The sequence below is a fragment of the Cydia splendana genome, chromosome 18 (genome assembly GCF_910591565.1).
Source record: "Cydia splendana chromosome 18, ilCydSple1.2, whole genome shotgun sequence".
In the NCBI taxonomy this organism is placed as follows: Eukaryota; Metazoa; Arthropoda; class Insecta; order Lepidoptera; family Tortricidae; genus Cydia; species Cydia splendana.
In genome coordinates, this window is record NC_085977.1 from 9392899 (window position 1) to 9410087 (window position 17189).

General features: G+C 35.0%; 1 protein-coding gene across 1 annotated transcript in view; it reads left to right on the plus strand.

Annotated features, from left to right (window-relative positions):
• Positions 1-17189, plus strand: part of LOC134799571 (uncharacterized) — a 501594-nt gene continuing 484405 nt past the window's right edge. The window contains exon 1 of the mRNA XM_063772004.1: positions 1-331. Coding sequence (XP_063628074.1) covers positions 330-331 — 2 coding nt within the window. The 5' untranslated portion in view covers positions 1-329. The remainder of the gene's footprint in view (positions 332-17189) is intronic.

Below are 17189 nucleotides of genomic sequence, written 5' to 3' on the forward strand. Positions count from 1 at the left end.
ACAACCGCTTCAAGTTATAAGTAATTTAATTTCGATGAAGGGAGACAATACGCGCGTCAAGTGCGTCGAGGTGCAAGACCGTTAAGTGGTGGAAAAGGGATGGGATAGGCGATTGTCGTTTTTCCCATTTTCCGTACTTTGCGAACTGAACACTTCTGTTCAGTACCCCGGCGTCAGTCGTAGCTGGCGGTTGTCTCTGTGTCGGTTTATCTCGCGCTCGCGAGTGTATTCGTATTACGATGAGTGGTGTATTTTATTCGAAGTGTGATTTGTGAGTGTTGAAAGTGGTTCGTGTATCGGCTGGAGGTCCGCTGCTACACTGCGCTAAAATGTGAGTTTTATTTTAAACGAGGGTAGGCTTTGCGAGTATTAATTAATTTAATTAATTTGTTAATGGTAGTGTAATACCTTAGTTATGGTTAATATTACATTAAACGCAAAATCTCAGAACTAAGAACTCATTGCTTTTTAACAAATTTTCTAAGCTAACGTAAAAAGCATCATTAGTACCGTAAACCGGGGTTACTTTGATTTGCGGGTCGACTTTGATAACGACTTCCCTCCGCTACTAAAGTGCTTGTTTTGACGAGTTGTAAAATACCTTCGCAGTTGTTTTTTCTTTATTGGCAACACTGATAGTTTCTTCATCGCCCAGTAACCGGATGCGAGTGTAATATTATTATTTCGTCTTGAAAAAAAAAATTAATAGCGGGTACGCATTTCTTCCTGGTTTTATTGGTTGAAAAACTTTCACTATATTTGTGTCAGTAATTAAATACATGTAATTTTATAGTGTCTTAGGTTAATCACTGTTTATTCGTGAGTTTATAAAAAAATACCTGTGTTCGACAGCCTACACATGCGCACATAGCCGGGGAATCTATGGGTCGGGGTGTCTTTGATCACTTATACGTGGTGAAATTGATCAAAATACTAAAGTAACACCATTAATTATTTTGGCTACTTACGTTATTTTTATGTATCTTTTTCAATAATAAATAGGTATCGTTTGAGTCAGTGGAAGAGATAGAGGTTGTAGAATTATAAGTTTGTATGTAAATTCTGATTATAAACATTCTTTTACCCGTTTCTATTGTATGCAATTAACTTTCTGTGTGGAAATTGGCTATATTTAATCCTGCGTCTTTGCTTTAGGTGTTTTATTATACGTGTGTAAGGCCACCAGCCCACCAGGGTATTAATTAATTCTAACTATTAATAAATATGCATTGTTTTTTTATAGAAACAATGCCAGAGATTTCAAAAAAATATCGGGTAACGAGACTACAAAAAATACCAAGAAGAATAACTCAATGATGCACTCGCACACATAGTGGCGGGCACAAAATCTATTCGTGCCGCATCGAAAGCATACTATTTTTTTATAGAACTTTATACAACAAGTATAAAGGCAACATATCAAAAACCCGGGTGCACAGACCAAATTTACTGAAGCCGTAAAGCTTGCAATTCAAAAATCAGTTGCTAAGTGAGATAATAAGTTAAAATCCTACGTTATTTAGAGTAGATAATGTAATAAGCGCTTAAAGTTATTAATTTGTATCATTTGGTATGTTATCAAAGTGACCCCACACCTTATAAATATAAATAACTTAAAAAGTACTTAACCGATTTTTATTTTTTTATTTTTTACGGGCTTTTTAGCGGGTCTACTTTAGATTGTCAGCAAAAAAATTAGTGGTTTCAAAGTAACCCCATTCTCAATATAACTTTGATCGCGTTGTTTTTATTTATTTCTCACAAAAATATAAGTCCTAATTTTTTTTTATTTGGAAGGCGGAAAGAAGAGAAAAAACCGATTATTATATTTTTATTTCATATTTTTACGTATATTAGGATCGTCAAAAAATGGTGCCAAACTCTAAAATTGATCAAAGTAACCCCGGTTTACGGTATCATTATTACCTACCTTTGTTATATTATTGTTATAAAATTAACGGTATTTTGATAGTCTATCGTTCAGAAATGTATATAGACTCACTTACAGCACCTAGATCTTAATGCAATGAGCCTGTATAATAAATGGTAATTTCTGACTATTATCTACTCGTGCAATAAGGTGATTTTCTAGGAAATCTTCCACCCACATAGCTCGGATGAATATGTTTTAATACTTCTGACTGCCTACAGCGGGTGTCTGAACTAGATATCACGGATATAGGTACCTACTCTAACTTCAGTAGATAGTTTTCATATCGTTTAACGTGAAGCGACAGACAAGTTCTGAATTGTAACATGTGTGTAATGTACCGTAACTTTTTTTACGTAAAAGTAACCGTGTATTTCCGTTGGGGGCTGTCCATAAATTACGTCATCGATTTTTGACGATTTTTGACCCCCCTCCCCCTAAAATCATCCAAAAATCATGCTTTGAATGACCCCGTTTCATCCTACGTCATGCTACCATCATTTTTGAATTTTGAATTTGAAATTTGTAATTTGAATTTGAAATTTGAAATTTTGATATTTTGCAATTTGAAATTTGAAATTAATTTGAAATTACGTAATTTATGAATGGCACTTTGGGTAATCCTTTACTTATGAGTGGATTGTATAGGGGTTGTAGAAGAATATAAGAGATGGTACCTACTTGAAACCCTCTAACTCAATGGTTATTTTTAAGCAAGCAAATTTTTTTTAAGTTAAGTTATTTTTGGACCCCATCTTCTGGTGAAATTTTGTAAGATTTGGCCCATCTCCCCCGTCCTCCAAATCTCATATGACATTTTTATGAGAAAAAAATAATCTTTATCTCAGCTTAATTAGAACTCACGTTAGGTTTAAGTAAAACAAAAACACGAATTAATGATTAATAAATAAAATATAACTACAAAATCTATCAAACTTATCCTTAACTCATATTACTTAAATATTAAAAAGCAAGCCGTCAGCGACATCGCCAATTTTTAGGGTTCCATAGTCAACTAGAAACCCTTATAGTTTCTCTATGTCCGCCTGTCTGTCTGTCTGTCCGAGGCTTTGCTCTGTGATCGTTTATACTAGAAAGTTGCAATTTGGTTTAGCATGGATATATAGATCAACTAGCGAACCGCCCTGGCTTCGCACGGGCAGTTCAACCAATTTTCACAAAACCTTAACAAATTATACACCTATACACCTTCCTCAACATTCACTCTATTCATACGTGAAAACCGCATGGAAATCCGTTCAGTAGTTTTTGAGTTTATCACGAACATACCTAAAGACAGACGTGGTGGGGGGCTTTGTTTTATAATAGTAGGTACATATGTTAGGTATTGACAAATCTGATAAAGGCGTAGAATAAAATCTAAAAAATGGTTTGAGGGTACTTCTCCTACTCGTAAAGTGAGGATGAAATTTTCTTTGTCGCTTCAACCCTATGGTGTGGGTGGGGTGTCATTGCATAATAGGTCTTTCAAAACGAATACAGTTCTTTAACAAACAAAATTGAGGTCTTGAAATAAACAGAAATACTACTGATGAAGAAATCACGGCTCGATTCGGGAAATGAATTAGAGATTCAATAGATATGAAATAGTAAAGATATGTGACGTTCTATGAAAAAAGGTACCTTATGGCGGCTGGCGCTTACGTCGCATAGCGCCACACTAATATTGGAGCGGTTAATAATAGCGTAAGCGCCAACCGCCATAAGGTACCTTTTGCAGTGGAACGTCACATATCTTTACTATTTCATATCTAGTGAATCTCTAATTCATTTCCCGAATCGCGCCGTCAGTCATTTGGGAATTTTATTACATTTGTTTCACTGGAAATAAAAGAAAACTCTTCAAAACAAGTACCTTTGTACTAATAGTATACAACGTGGAAACTCTCGAGTGTGTATAAACATAAAACATCCTTAGATAGGTACTTATTTACAATATAAAGTATGACCGATAACAAAATACGCATTGCCAAACTTAGGCTCTATGGAAGGTAATTCGTATGAATTTGCGTGAATGCATTTGTGACATTTAATTTGTAGTTACAAGTTAAAGCCTGATAAAGCAAGCATGGCTGCAAAACCGGTTTAATTTTATCGGTCGCGTGACTCGCGCAAGCCGCTCAAGCCTTTATTGTGTCGATGTTTGTCACACGGGCTATACCTATGCAGCCGTATTCGAACAATGAGATACATCAAATACTAGATATTGAAACGATATGGATCGGATATGTCAGTGTCAATGAAGTGCCAAAATTGACGTTTCTTCAAACAAAAACGTCACTTTTGACACTTGTTTGACACTGACATATCCGATCCATATCGTTTCAATATCTAGTATTTGACGTATCTCATTGTTCGAATACGGCTGACGAGATTAAATAAATATGAAAATGATTGATAAAACCCATCATATATCCTTCCCCGGGTTTCTACCAATTTCCATACCCATTCATCTAAATCGCTTCAGTAGTTTCAGCGTGAAGAGGTAACATACATACAGACAGACATAGAGCTACTTTCGCATGTATAATATTAGTAGGGGTATGTAGCAATAATTCATTCAATACGTTCGCATATGTGTACATATGGTTCTGAGTACGTTCTACGTGCTTTCGTGTTGATACCTTCTTTATGAAAACTTTATTTGTAAAAAGCAATTATTTTGGGGTAGTGTTTTTCTTCAACGTCAACTAGTCAAATTCGATTTTTTTACGAAATGTTATAACTATGAGTTAGTATTAAGTTGATGTTAATGCCTTTGTCATAGGTCGGTCATACATAATATTGCAGTGAGCAAACTGCCTCCATCTTTCCACTTTTCAATCACTAAAGGTCATACAAAGTGCAAAAAAGTAAAAACTTGTTGACATTTAGATACACTGTATCTTATGATATACAATAAATATTTTTCTATCTACACTGTATCTTATGGAGTGTTTCTGTTGTTGAACAATGTTTTTTTAACGATTAAAGTAATTTACTCTATTGAGATACGGTTTTAATTTAAATAGGAGTAGGTACAAAATTCGTAATAAAACAAATACACTTTTATCAAATAAATTTAGGGGAGTGTCAGATGTGTTCGTGATATATAGGTATATTACCACTGATTTTTGAAATTAGGATGTCAATGCTATAATACCTATGCTATTTTTTAAGTTAAGGCAATAGGCATTATTATAGTAGGTAAAGGTTGGTACTTACGTTAACTAAGAAATAACAAATAATACACAGGTTGTGATGATTTATTGCAGAGTTTTATGACCGTCTGCGGTCTCCGACATTAGATTAGCTTGAATATTACAATGTCTATGTTATTACTATGGTATGCAAAAAATCTGTTCCATCGGACACCGAGGAGACGGAAAACTCAGGGGGTATGCATACATTTGTAGAATAAGTCCAATGTCAGGGTAATGAACTTGCGACCAAAGACTTTCTTCATGACAGGAGTGCTCACGTAGAAAATGCACGCTATTGTTCTTTATCCTTGGCCTGTTCTGCGAAGCTATAAGATTTTAGCTACATATACAACATTGACCAATGAATAATAGTTTTAGTGCTGTCGATTTAGACTCATAATTTACTTACATCCTGTAGTTTCGTAGGCCACTGGGTACTAAAGTCGTAGGTATCTTGCACTAAAAACTACCTATACATAAACTATATTAGAGAATAAAATTTAGGCCAAGCCTCTTACTTATTAATCATCTATTAATATAAAAGTGGGCCCACCCCGTACATTATACAAAAATACCAAAATGTATTATTATAGTCTGTCAAGCCATTCTGTCAGTAATTTCGCGCCTTTTTCTACTGACAAAGTCGGTTGACCGGCTATACCTACAGCAATATTAAAACCGGCTGCCATAATTACTCACATCCGCATGCGGCTACAATGTGCACGTCAGTAATTAATACTTTACGTGCGAAATGTTTAAGATAGTATTTTGTGTAATAGGTTATTCAAAGTCAAGGGCCGAAGTTGAGACAAAGTCGAGTTGCTGACATTTTATTAAGAAAACATTAAAAACCTAAAATTATAAATAAAATCGAAACAAGTACCTACCTTTAAAAGAGTAAATCAATTTGGTTTGTAGATCTTTGGTTAGAAGTTAATGTATGAATGTTCGTAAGATGACTGCTAAGGAATTGTATTATGCTCCTAAAATAACCGCCCCCCGCGCCGCGCTTCAAAATAAAGTTGATTTGGATAACACTGGCATTCATTTAATTGACAAATAGAAGTACGGGAGTAGAAAAAAATATAAATACATACATCCACAGCATTTTCTCATTATATATAATTCCTTAACTCGTATCAACAATGAGGAGTATAGTAGATCGAATTCCAATTGCAGTCAAGATATGCCCGATGTTTTTGTAGTAATGTTGCGTCTCTCATAGTCATAATACTAACTACATATATTTAGGCCTGGTTAATTTTAAATGTAGTGTATTAAATGTTAGTTGCTCCATATCTAACATTTAATATACTTAGTGGTCGTCTCATTTCGGTGAGGTGGCAATGCGTCAAGTGTCCTGACTTCCTCACCATTACGAGTAGGGTATCTTTGGCGAACTCATTTAATAAAGCCCTCACCGACCCTTACCAACGCCTCCGCACGGGTCACTTCTAAAATAGCGGCAAGGTATATTCAAGATTACGTACTTTTGAAAAGTCGCATTCTAAACTGACATCTACATTTTTCGTGATTATAGAACTTCGAACTTATCGTGCGGTGTCAATAAGCGATATGACCTTAGCTCTCAACATATTGTATATAATTAACCTTTTACCTACTTGCCACAAAGCCCAAGACTGGTTTTTAAATAATTAAAATTTACCAATGTAAACAATAAGAAACTTCGATCACATTTGTTTTCGTACCTTACATCTGTTATTTGTGCCTTGATCGTGAAAGCAATTAGATCAATGCAGATAAATATATCAGATAATCATTGGTAGGCTGCGGGCATTATACGTTCGATGTGCAGTGTTTAATTATTTGACAACGTCGGCCAGCCATACAATAATTGTCATTTCAATACACTACAAGTCGGCTAGACATCAAACTGCTTCAGAATTTGATTTTACTAATAAAAGAAGGTAATTATAATGTTGAATAATACTTAAAGCAGGTGCCTACGACCTACATTTTATAAATAAAAGACAAAACGACCTGATCCTTCCATTAACTCTTAATAGGTACCTAGTTTGTAGAAAAAAATAGTTTGTAGAAAGCATTAGGCTTATACATGATAAACTATTAGGAAATTAAAGAGAGGCACTAAATGACCAGTCGGAGGCTGCACTTTTCATCAGCTGCATCAACAAGAGTTACTACTTCCTTACTCAATTGGGTAATTCTTATTCTTATGCATTTTTTGTGTAACACGTAAGAATAGCATGTATTTTTGTGTAAATAAGTAAACTCTATATCAATATACTTAGCAATTTACCTCTAGTTTTAGGTCAACCTAAATGTATTGTATTAGAAACATATAAAAAAAAAATTACAAGTGCGAAATGTCACGGACCGTGTAGTGTGACTTCCCCAGATTTAGTGATATTTGATTTATTTTTAGAAAAAATATGAAGTGATTTTGCAATAATTTATATCAAATATAAATCACTAATCCTTGTTCTACAACACTGTTTAAAAATTGTATGGATTTATAACGATTTTATATAATTCTAAACAACATACATTTTGTGATTAGTTTTCGCGTCATCACCACGCGTGGTAATATAAACATGCGGTACTCGGTAGAAAAGTATCTTTACTACTGGCAGCCTTATTAAAGTTTTTTTAGAACAGCAACACTGTGTTGTTGTCCGGTTTACAAATGGCTGAAGGGAGAAGTTTTGTCAAAAATTATTTATTTGTGTTCATTTGAAAAAACGATCAACCTTAACGCGTCACCGCCGTGTTAGAGTTTTAAAAGTAAGTTGCAGTTTCACGTTATTGTTTGTAACATAAGATATACCTCATACTTTGCAGATTAAGCTAATTATTTAACATTTGCAAAATCAAAGGAAATGTTTATGTAATATCGAACATGTTTCAAATTATCACGACCGTGGCCTCAAAAATCTGTCACCGCCACGGACTTTTGAGTCCACGTTCGTGACATATAGACACGTGGTCGTGTCATTCTTAATTCGTTTGATTAATTTAGAGGCACATGCACTTTTCAGAAATGCATTTGCAGCCCGACTGCCAAAGCAAAAAAAAATGTTTTTCGCTTGTATGTATGTATGATGTGTATAGAATTCTTTGTCACGCTCTACAGCCTTTATAGTTTGACGTATTTCAACGTCTGAGCTGTCATTAGGTTTGTCGTAGTCATATGAGTGACTTAGGCTATGTTAAAATAACTATATAAATCAAAATTGCCGAGTTGGCCACCAAAATGCCGAAATGTCACTACTGATGGACACTTTGTCACAACCGTGTATATGTATTCATTTTATTTACCTTTCCTGAGGGTATTAAGCTTGACCATATGAATAAAAAAAATGCTTTTTGTATGTACTTTTGATATATGTAATAAAATGTGAAAAATAAATACGTTTATGAAAAAAAATATTTTTGGACACATATTAAGAATCATCCATTTACGTATTTAGGTAGGTATACTAAAACCAATAATGAAATACCCATGGGTAATTAATAATTATAATCCCATCAAAAACATAAAATGTGAAATGAGAGCCACATTCAATATTAAAAATATGCGTCGTAATTGACTTCGCCAACCTCTAAAACTACACTAAATCTCTGCCAAATAACATCGATCATCAAATAATTGTACCTATTTAGTTCACAGAAAATATGACGTTGATATTGAGACAGTAAATTACCCTATCTAAGCCAATGATTCTGTAAAATATAAAGTAGCATAAATATATGTGTGCAACTAATGAATGTCTAAATATACATTGCGAACATTTTCTCGTAGATACTCGTGTCTTGGCAAGAAACACAAGACATTAATTCTCATGCATGTCCTTTGTTAGAATAAGTGTATTGATGGAGAGTCAAGAAAGAAACAAGAAATCAACGCAAAAAATATTAATGATTAATGATTAAGTATACTTATGCGGAAACGTAAATTTGGAGATTATTTGAAATTAATCATTATGTCACTTATATTTTTTAATCAAAAGGAAGGTAAGTTAATATCACAATGTGATACTTGTTTAGTTATACGTAATTTCGCTTTCAGGTTATAAAATAAATGATGTGTTCGAAAACACCTTCTGGGATCCATCTCTCTTCTTCCCGGCCGATTTCGGCCACAGCGACTGCATTATATTATTCCTAGGAGCGGGAACTGAGCTGGTCTACAACTAGCGCCAATTACACTAGAAATATTCTACAACTAGCGCCAATTACACGCCCGACCCGATTGATTGTTACGAGTACCTAAATGATAACGGTTCATTCAACATATATTAACGAGATACCTACAATTTCAACCGAAAATCGAATACCAAGAATAGGTACTGGTAATCATACAAATTAACTAATATTGCAAATATATGGCGATCTACATAGCTAAACCAGTAACGATTCCTAATTTCAATTTGTAATTTGCACGTGTTTATAATAGGTATAAAAAGTACACTGAGAGAAAAATCATTAGTAAACTAAACCAGGAATTAAAAAACAGTTCTGTACTGGGGGAAAAAATGAAGTTTAGTAATAATTATAGACGTTTCACTATTTCTGTAAATTTTATTTATTTCTACAAACAGCTCAGTAATCCTAAATCTAATTTCAACAAACAGATAATAGAAATTGCAAAAGTCAATTTGTTTCTATTAGTTGACTCTCCTTGTCCCCGGATTAAGTTTATTTTTGTAATTCTAAGTGTGTTTTTGTTATCCTTTTCTCTCAGTGTACTTTACAAACAAGCAGCACTTTCCGTGCGTATGTCAAAAGTTTAAAGGGCCATATGTACTGTAAAACGTTGTACGATACACGTGCGAATAGGTAATTCGCAACTCGTGTCGATTTAAAACACTCCCTTCGTAATTTACACTCGTTTCGACTTTCCTCTTTTCCGCACTTGTATCGTAAATAACTATTGCTTGCGCTGTTTAACACGCCAAAGAGAATCTACTCTATTGTTGGCATTAAATACGTCAAATACAGCTTCAACAAGTGGCCGTCCTGTTATAGTGATTGGAAAACCAAATTAATTCCCGATAATTAACGATTATCCAGAACCAGGATACCAGAGACCAGACCTATAGCTGTTTGCCGAGTTAATTTACATTGGGGCATAACCTATGTAGAACACAAGTTTCCATTTCGGTCGCCATTCATCTTGTTGGCCCTATTGCTGCACAATGAATGGCGACCATTACACTGCAGTTGTATCAGAAGCGCATACGAACCTTGAATGCGCAATATCGTATTCACTCAATTCGATATCACTTATTTACTGTTTAAAAAGAGATTTTTCTGACTTGGCGGTAGTACAATGCTTGTTTTTCTATTGAGTTATAATGTTGTATTAGATGAGTGACGGCAATGTAAGTTGTGTTATTGTTTTGAGTCCACTAAACGAGATGCGTAGCTGGTATTTTGATGGCGTTCTATTATTATGAGCAAGGTCTTGTTTGTTATGATGCAGATAGTCGAGTACGTACCTTGCATTAGTACCGTTGGTTGCATTGCAGCCTGTAACTACGTTTCATTAATCTGCATTCTAAAAGTTAAAGCAGTTAAATAAAAAAAGGTTAAGTATTTACAATGTTCTTCTTTTGTTTGTCATTCGCAGTGAGTACTAGTAGCGATACTTAGGTATGTCCCACTGGAAACATTTTTGTGTACAATTTAGACGAAAAGATTCAAAAAGAATTTTTTTTGTTCATGTTTATGTGTGCATGTCTATTAACCTGTACGTATGAGTATTTGAATAAGTAGGTAGGTATTAATTATATTTAAATTTAACTTACGTATGTATACAAATAATATACTAGATCGTTTACATTCGTAGCTGGAATTTAAATATTTGAATGAGTTATAAATAGGAGGTATATTTCTAGAAACTATTCATGAATAGGTTAGGTAAGTGTTGCAAGATTCATTTAGTGGAATGGAATCTCATTTTAAATTAAAATTCATTCATTGTTCTTCACTCCTCACCTATTAAATCATGTATGTATTAATGACACAAACATAAACAAACTAACGATGGGGCTGTAGGTAAATATATACCTACCAGTAGAAGGAGCATTTATAACTAATTTAGCTAGACTTTACAATACTATGTTACATTCAATTTAAAGATACTTTCTATGGTTTTCTTTCTATCAACTTTAATATCTACTTAATCTAAAAAAAACGAAATTCGATTTTAGTATCTTCGGGCAATTTGCACGAAATCTTTATCCGGAATCTTCATCTTCGGCAAATTAGGACCTTTTAAGAGACAACCTACCCTAAAGCGAAACTTTTTTAATTTGTGCCGCGACATTTTCTGCGGCTCGAGTTGTGAAATGAATGATGGAATAAAGAAGTTTTGGAGTTACTTAATTATTTTTTGTGGCAAGTTTAATTACCCACAAACGATTGTCTAAGTAACCTCCAACGTTGATTATGGACTTCATTCAGATTTACAAGATTATCTGAGAGTATGATTTTATGAAACTGTTGTGGGGCGTTTAATTTCAGAATAAGAGCGTTACAGTGGTGCTACTGTATTCATGCTAAACATACATATACATCATCAGAGAGTCAGAGAGTGAGCGCATCAGAGAGTGGATCAGCTACACTCTAATAACACGAGCTAAAAATTGCCTAGTCCAGAGCACACAGTCGCTGGGGCCGAAATATACATATACATACCTCACTGGCTCAGTGACCCAAAGAGGATCTTGCCCTCTGACACAAGAGAACGCCACTCTGTCCTATTCCGCCACTTCACGCCAGTTGGGTATTCCGAGGGCGGACAGGTCTTTTTGGGGTTCGTCACTCCAGCGGTATCTGGGACGCCCAGACGGACGTTTTCCGCCCGGGTGCCCCACATACGCTCTTCTCACAGCAAGATCCTCCTCCATCCTCTCTAGGTGACCAAGCCAGCGGAGTCATACTAAATCAAAACTAAATTAATTTTGTAATAAACAGACACATCTGCAAACGATCCGAACGAACCGAGACTTCTCGGTAGCTCAGCAGAGCGATGGGCTGGTAATCTGGTATCCCACAGTCGCGAGTTCATGAATCGCCCGAGATAGTGACTTTTACCATTTTACCTTTATTTCTAAGCAAAATCGAAATTAAACTTTATTGTAGTCCTTTTGGTGCAATACCGCGGTAGTCGCCGTTCAGTTTAATGTTAATTTATCTATGTAAGGTTTAAATATTTGCATCACCTGGCTAACTAGTATACCGACACATTGTTTTGATTATGGCTAATCGAGTGCACTCAGGAGATTACTAATTCCTATCATACTGCCCTTGGCCCCGAGGCCTATGAGACACCCATTACCGAAACTTACTAACTATAATCTATTACGCTAATTAAGATAACTTGCTGGAACCTTCTTGCTTATTTAAGCAGTGAGTTAATCAATGTAATTGTAAAAGTTGACATAATATGTATGTGATAAGATAAGTATCATCAGAGTCTAGTAATTAAAGAAGACTGATAGAGTCGGACCAAAAAACGTCTGCAGCGGATTTGATAGCCCACGCAGTGCAAGTGTCATTTATACGTCATAATTTCATAGAAGTTTGACGTTTAAAATAACACTTTTACCGCGTGGGCTATCAAATCCGCTGCAGACTATTCTTGGTCTGATTCTAGACCCCATACAAGGAACGTCGCGAGACTTGTCAATGTTGTAGAGATGAGATTAAAATATTATTTTGACATGATTTATACTTTTATTTGAATACGTAAAATTGAACTTGACTGACCGCAGTAATAATAGTCACAACATTTAGGTTCAGGATAGCATAAATAAAGCATTTTGTGCGTTAGAAAAGGTTTAAATAAATTACTTAAAACTAGAACTATCTTGGAACTAAAATAAATAAGAATGCCGAATTGTTATTATGCATTTAAAATACTTTTGTATAATACGAATTTTACGTTTAGAAGTAATTAAAGCAGTAAAGTGTCATTCTATGGAACTTGCTAACTATGTAAACAAAAGTCACTACAAATTCATCATTTTTGACAGTTTCAATATGGCGGTTTGTTTACATAGTTAGCAAGTTCCTTAGAATGATACTTTAGGTGACAAATTTTATACAACGCCTAAAGCTAAAATGGAAAAATAGTAAAAATGCGCGTTGATGAAAAACGCGGTGTTGTATAGAGGATGTTTGTCATGACATGAATATTTACCAGTCTGTGGTATTATTTTTGTTAAAAAAAACTGGGTTCTATTATCTCTTAGAACTCAACGCACTTAAGTTACGACACAAAACTACCAGTATCAAATCGCATGTTCCACTTTTCGATTCAGGAAGTAACTGACATATCACTCTTGGTTAAAACATTTTACTACATTTTTTTCGGGAACTCATTAATATAAATTTCTATATATATATATAAATTCCATGAATATAAAAACCACTAATGTAATCACAGTCAGTTCAGTGTAGGTAATTAAATATGTGTACAAAATGCGAGTTTAGATATAACATTAGTAAAAGGGCGCTGGTGGCCTAGCGGTAAGAGCGTGCGACTTTCAATCCGGAGGTCGCGGGTTCAAACCCCTCGTACCAATGAGTTTTTCGGAACTTTTGTACGAAATATCATTTGATATTTACCAGTCACTTTTCGATGAAGGGAAAAGTCGTGAGGAAACCGGACTAATCCCAATAAGGTCTAGTTTCGCCTCTGGGTTTGAAGGTGCGCTACTATAAGTACATATAGACCCTGATTACGAGTACTACAAACTTACATAATAAAGTTAAACAGATAGATACAGATAGGTGCAGAGCGTGCATCGAAGAAGAGGAAACAGCAAAACATATTCTCCTAGACTGTAAACAGGTAGAAGTATACAGGAAAAAATAGTCCGGACTCCTTGCAGACTAAGTAAAAGTGGCAGTTAGTAACCTGAAGACACTGCTAGGTTTCGTCATGCTTCGTAAACCAGCTGGTTGGCTAGAGTAGCGCTACCTCGTGTTCACGCAAAATAGGCAATGGTTGTCGATTTTCGGAAAATGCCCAGAAAAACTAACTAACTAGACCCTAATTGTAAACAAGCCTCATCGCTATCAGTAAAATTTACTTCCGCGTTAAGTCTGGCCAGAAGGCAGACATAATAATAAGTACCTAGATAGGTATGCAAGTGTAAGGTAAGTTAGTGTGTAGATGCATTCATGCATACACATTACACATCCTGTGTCATCTAATTGCATCAAGGCAGTCAGCCAACCGGCAAATATTCATGCGTCCACGAAATAACCTACTTCATGAAGCAATTGAAATAAAGTGAAGAATGGCAATTTATTAACTATGAGACTGGAGACAAAACCAAAAGTAGAAGATACCTTGCAGCGCTGAATTTTCCAACGTCTTTCAACAATTTGTCACGCCAATTAGTGTACCAAATTACGAAAAAAGGTGTTTCGCTTATACCTATGTCACGCTTACGCGTCATAAAACAGGCCAGAAACCTAGCTAGGTAATAAAAAAGCGGCCAAGTGCGAGTTGGACTCGCCCATGAAGGGTTCCGTAGCAGCAAGTAACATAATAAAACTGCGGCTTACGATTTATGACGTATTAAAAAACAACTACTTACTAGATCTCATTCAAACCAATTTTCGGTGGAAGTTTGCATGGTAATGTATATCATATATTTTTTTTAGTTTTATCATTCTCTTATTTTAGAAGTTACAGGGGACACACACACACTCATTTTACCACTTTGGAAGTGTCTCTCGCGCAAACTATTCCATAGATACCCCACACGTATGGGTTTGATGAAAAAAACATTTTTGAGTTTCAGTTCTAAGTATGGGGAACCCCCAAAATTTATTGTTTATTTTTCTATTTTTGTGTGAAAATCTTAATGCGGTTCACAGAATACATCTACTTACCAAGTTTCAACAGTATAGTTCTTAATATAGTTTCGGAAAAAAGTGGCTGTGACATACGGACTGTTTTATGTCAAGTCTGGACCAGAATTTTATCAGAATTTCGTCTACTTTCAGTCCTTTCCCAATCCAATAAAGAAAATAGGAAGGCAACATTATTTACCTTCACTAATGATAGCCAAACTAATGAATACACAGATCTCCACTCAGGATAATAATGCCATGAACGGACATTTCAGGATCAGTGTGGACTGCAGGGAGCAGACAATAACAGTATTAGTATTTTAAATAAATATTTATTATTTATATATTTTAAAAGGTTCGCTACTATAATCTTCAAATATTTCCATTTGTAAAGTACCACATTTTTCATAAAATACTTGGTAATAAACAGCACTAGAAATAGTTTTTATTGTTTCCAATTTTATTGTTTTAAGAGATTAATGTTGTAACGAATACATGAAGCAGTAAACCGGGAGTCGTGAAAATCAAGGGGAGAGGTTTTTGCCCGGCAGTGGGACATTTAAATCGGCTACTAAAAAAATTGCAATTACCTACATAAGTACATAGCAAAGAATTATATTGTCATTTTAACTCAACCGTTTCATTGTAAGTTTCCGCTTACTTACAATTAGGGCTCATTTCGACGGTGCGAGAACTCGCATGCGAATTTCATTACATTGTGGGTTTTGATCGGTCGGTTGAATTGGACGTAACCAACAGTCCGCAATGTAACTAAAATGGTATGCGAGTTCGCGCGCCTTCTACTTAAATCGGCCCTTAAGGTAAATGGTTATGCTGCAAATTTCAATACACGATAATCCAGTCGAGTTCCTGTAGAACATAAATTCCGAGGCGGTAAAGGGAACGAACTTTCTGTGCTGTGAAATTTACTTTACGTTTCATTGTGTTCAGCAACAAAACTTGGTAAATGCGTATTGTCCAGCCCGCCGGTCTCTGTCTCATCATTTTATGTGGTTGCGAGTGAGAGAGCGTGTTTTAAATGCCTGGGTTGAGGTGCAGAAAGTAATAAAGTTTACAGCTAGTAATTCCTTGTGCGATGCTCAAAAGTCATAAAATTCCTTTTACATCTTGTTTTTTTAAAGTTTAGATACCCTGGATAATAAATCAAATTGCTATACAGCCGATGCAGCGGAAATGGCTCAGACAGTTAACGACATGTCGTAGTGTTATGTGTTCTAATAAAGAAACTAATATAATTCGTGATACATGTAAAACCTAAGGTACATTTATTCCGAAGGGCTTCATGTAACGTGAATGGACACGTAATTGAATAGAGCCGCGCGACAGCCTGTTGAAACAACGAACGCGATTGATGCCATAATGCAGGGTCGGGGCCAAAATCAATTTTCTCTGACTCATTTTTTGTCAGCCTGACAAAGCACTAGCACTCACCACAATGAAAAATGTTGGTGTGCCTATTTTTTGTACGTGATTTTATTTATCAATATGAACTAAGTAATTGAATTGGTTTACTAATTTAACGGTGAACATCGCATATTACAATTTTTCCCGTAATATCATTTTAGGGAATCTTTAATAGGCATACAATGTTTCAAATGTATTATTTCCAAATATTGTTTAGTAACTACTAACTATAGGTCCTTTACCATGAAATAAATATAGATTTCCATAGGGAAATGGACTATATCGCGTATAATGAATTTAAAATACACCCCGACGTTTCGAACAGCGTTCGTGGTGAATCGTTCGTGGTAGCGATTATCCGTCTCCATAGATTTATTTCATGAGTACCTAACTATCGCGGGAACCGAAGACAATAATTATATTATTATAAACTTTAACTCCTACCATATTTTATCATTTAATTATTATTTTATTATTTTCTAGTAATATAATTTATTTATTTACGGAATAAAATATACTTAAACACAATAACATAACTTTAGGTATAGGTAACTACTTATATGAACGTTTGTATGCAGTAACATTTGCCGCTATAATTGTTTCGTCAGCATGAGATGAAAAAAGGCAATATTTTCTTTCTTATTTAATGGAATTCTATTGAAGCGTGTAAGTTCCGTGGGTAACCCGGACGCTTCCTGAACGCTGCCGAACGGTCCACTTCATATTTCGCTTGACTTACTCTAGTGCTCCAACGAAACATAAAAATAACTATA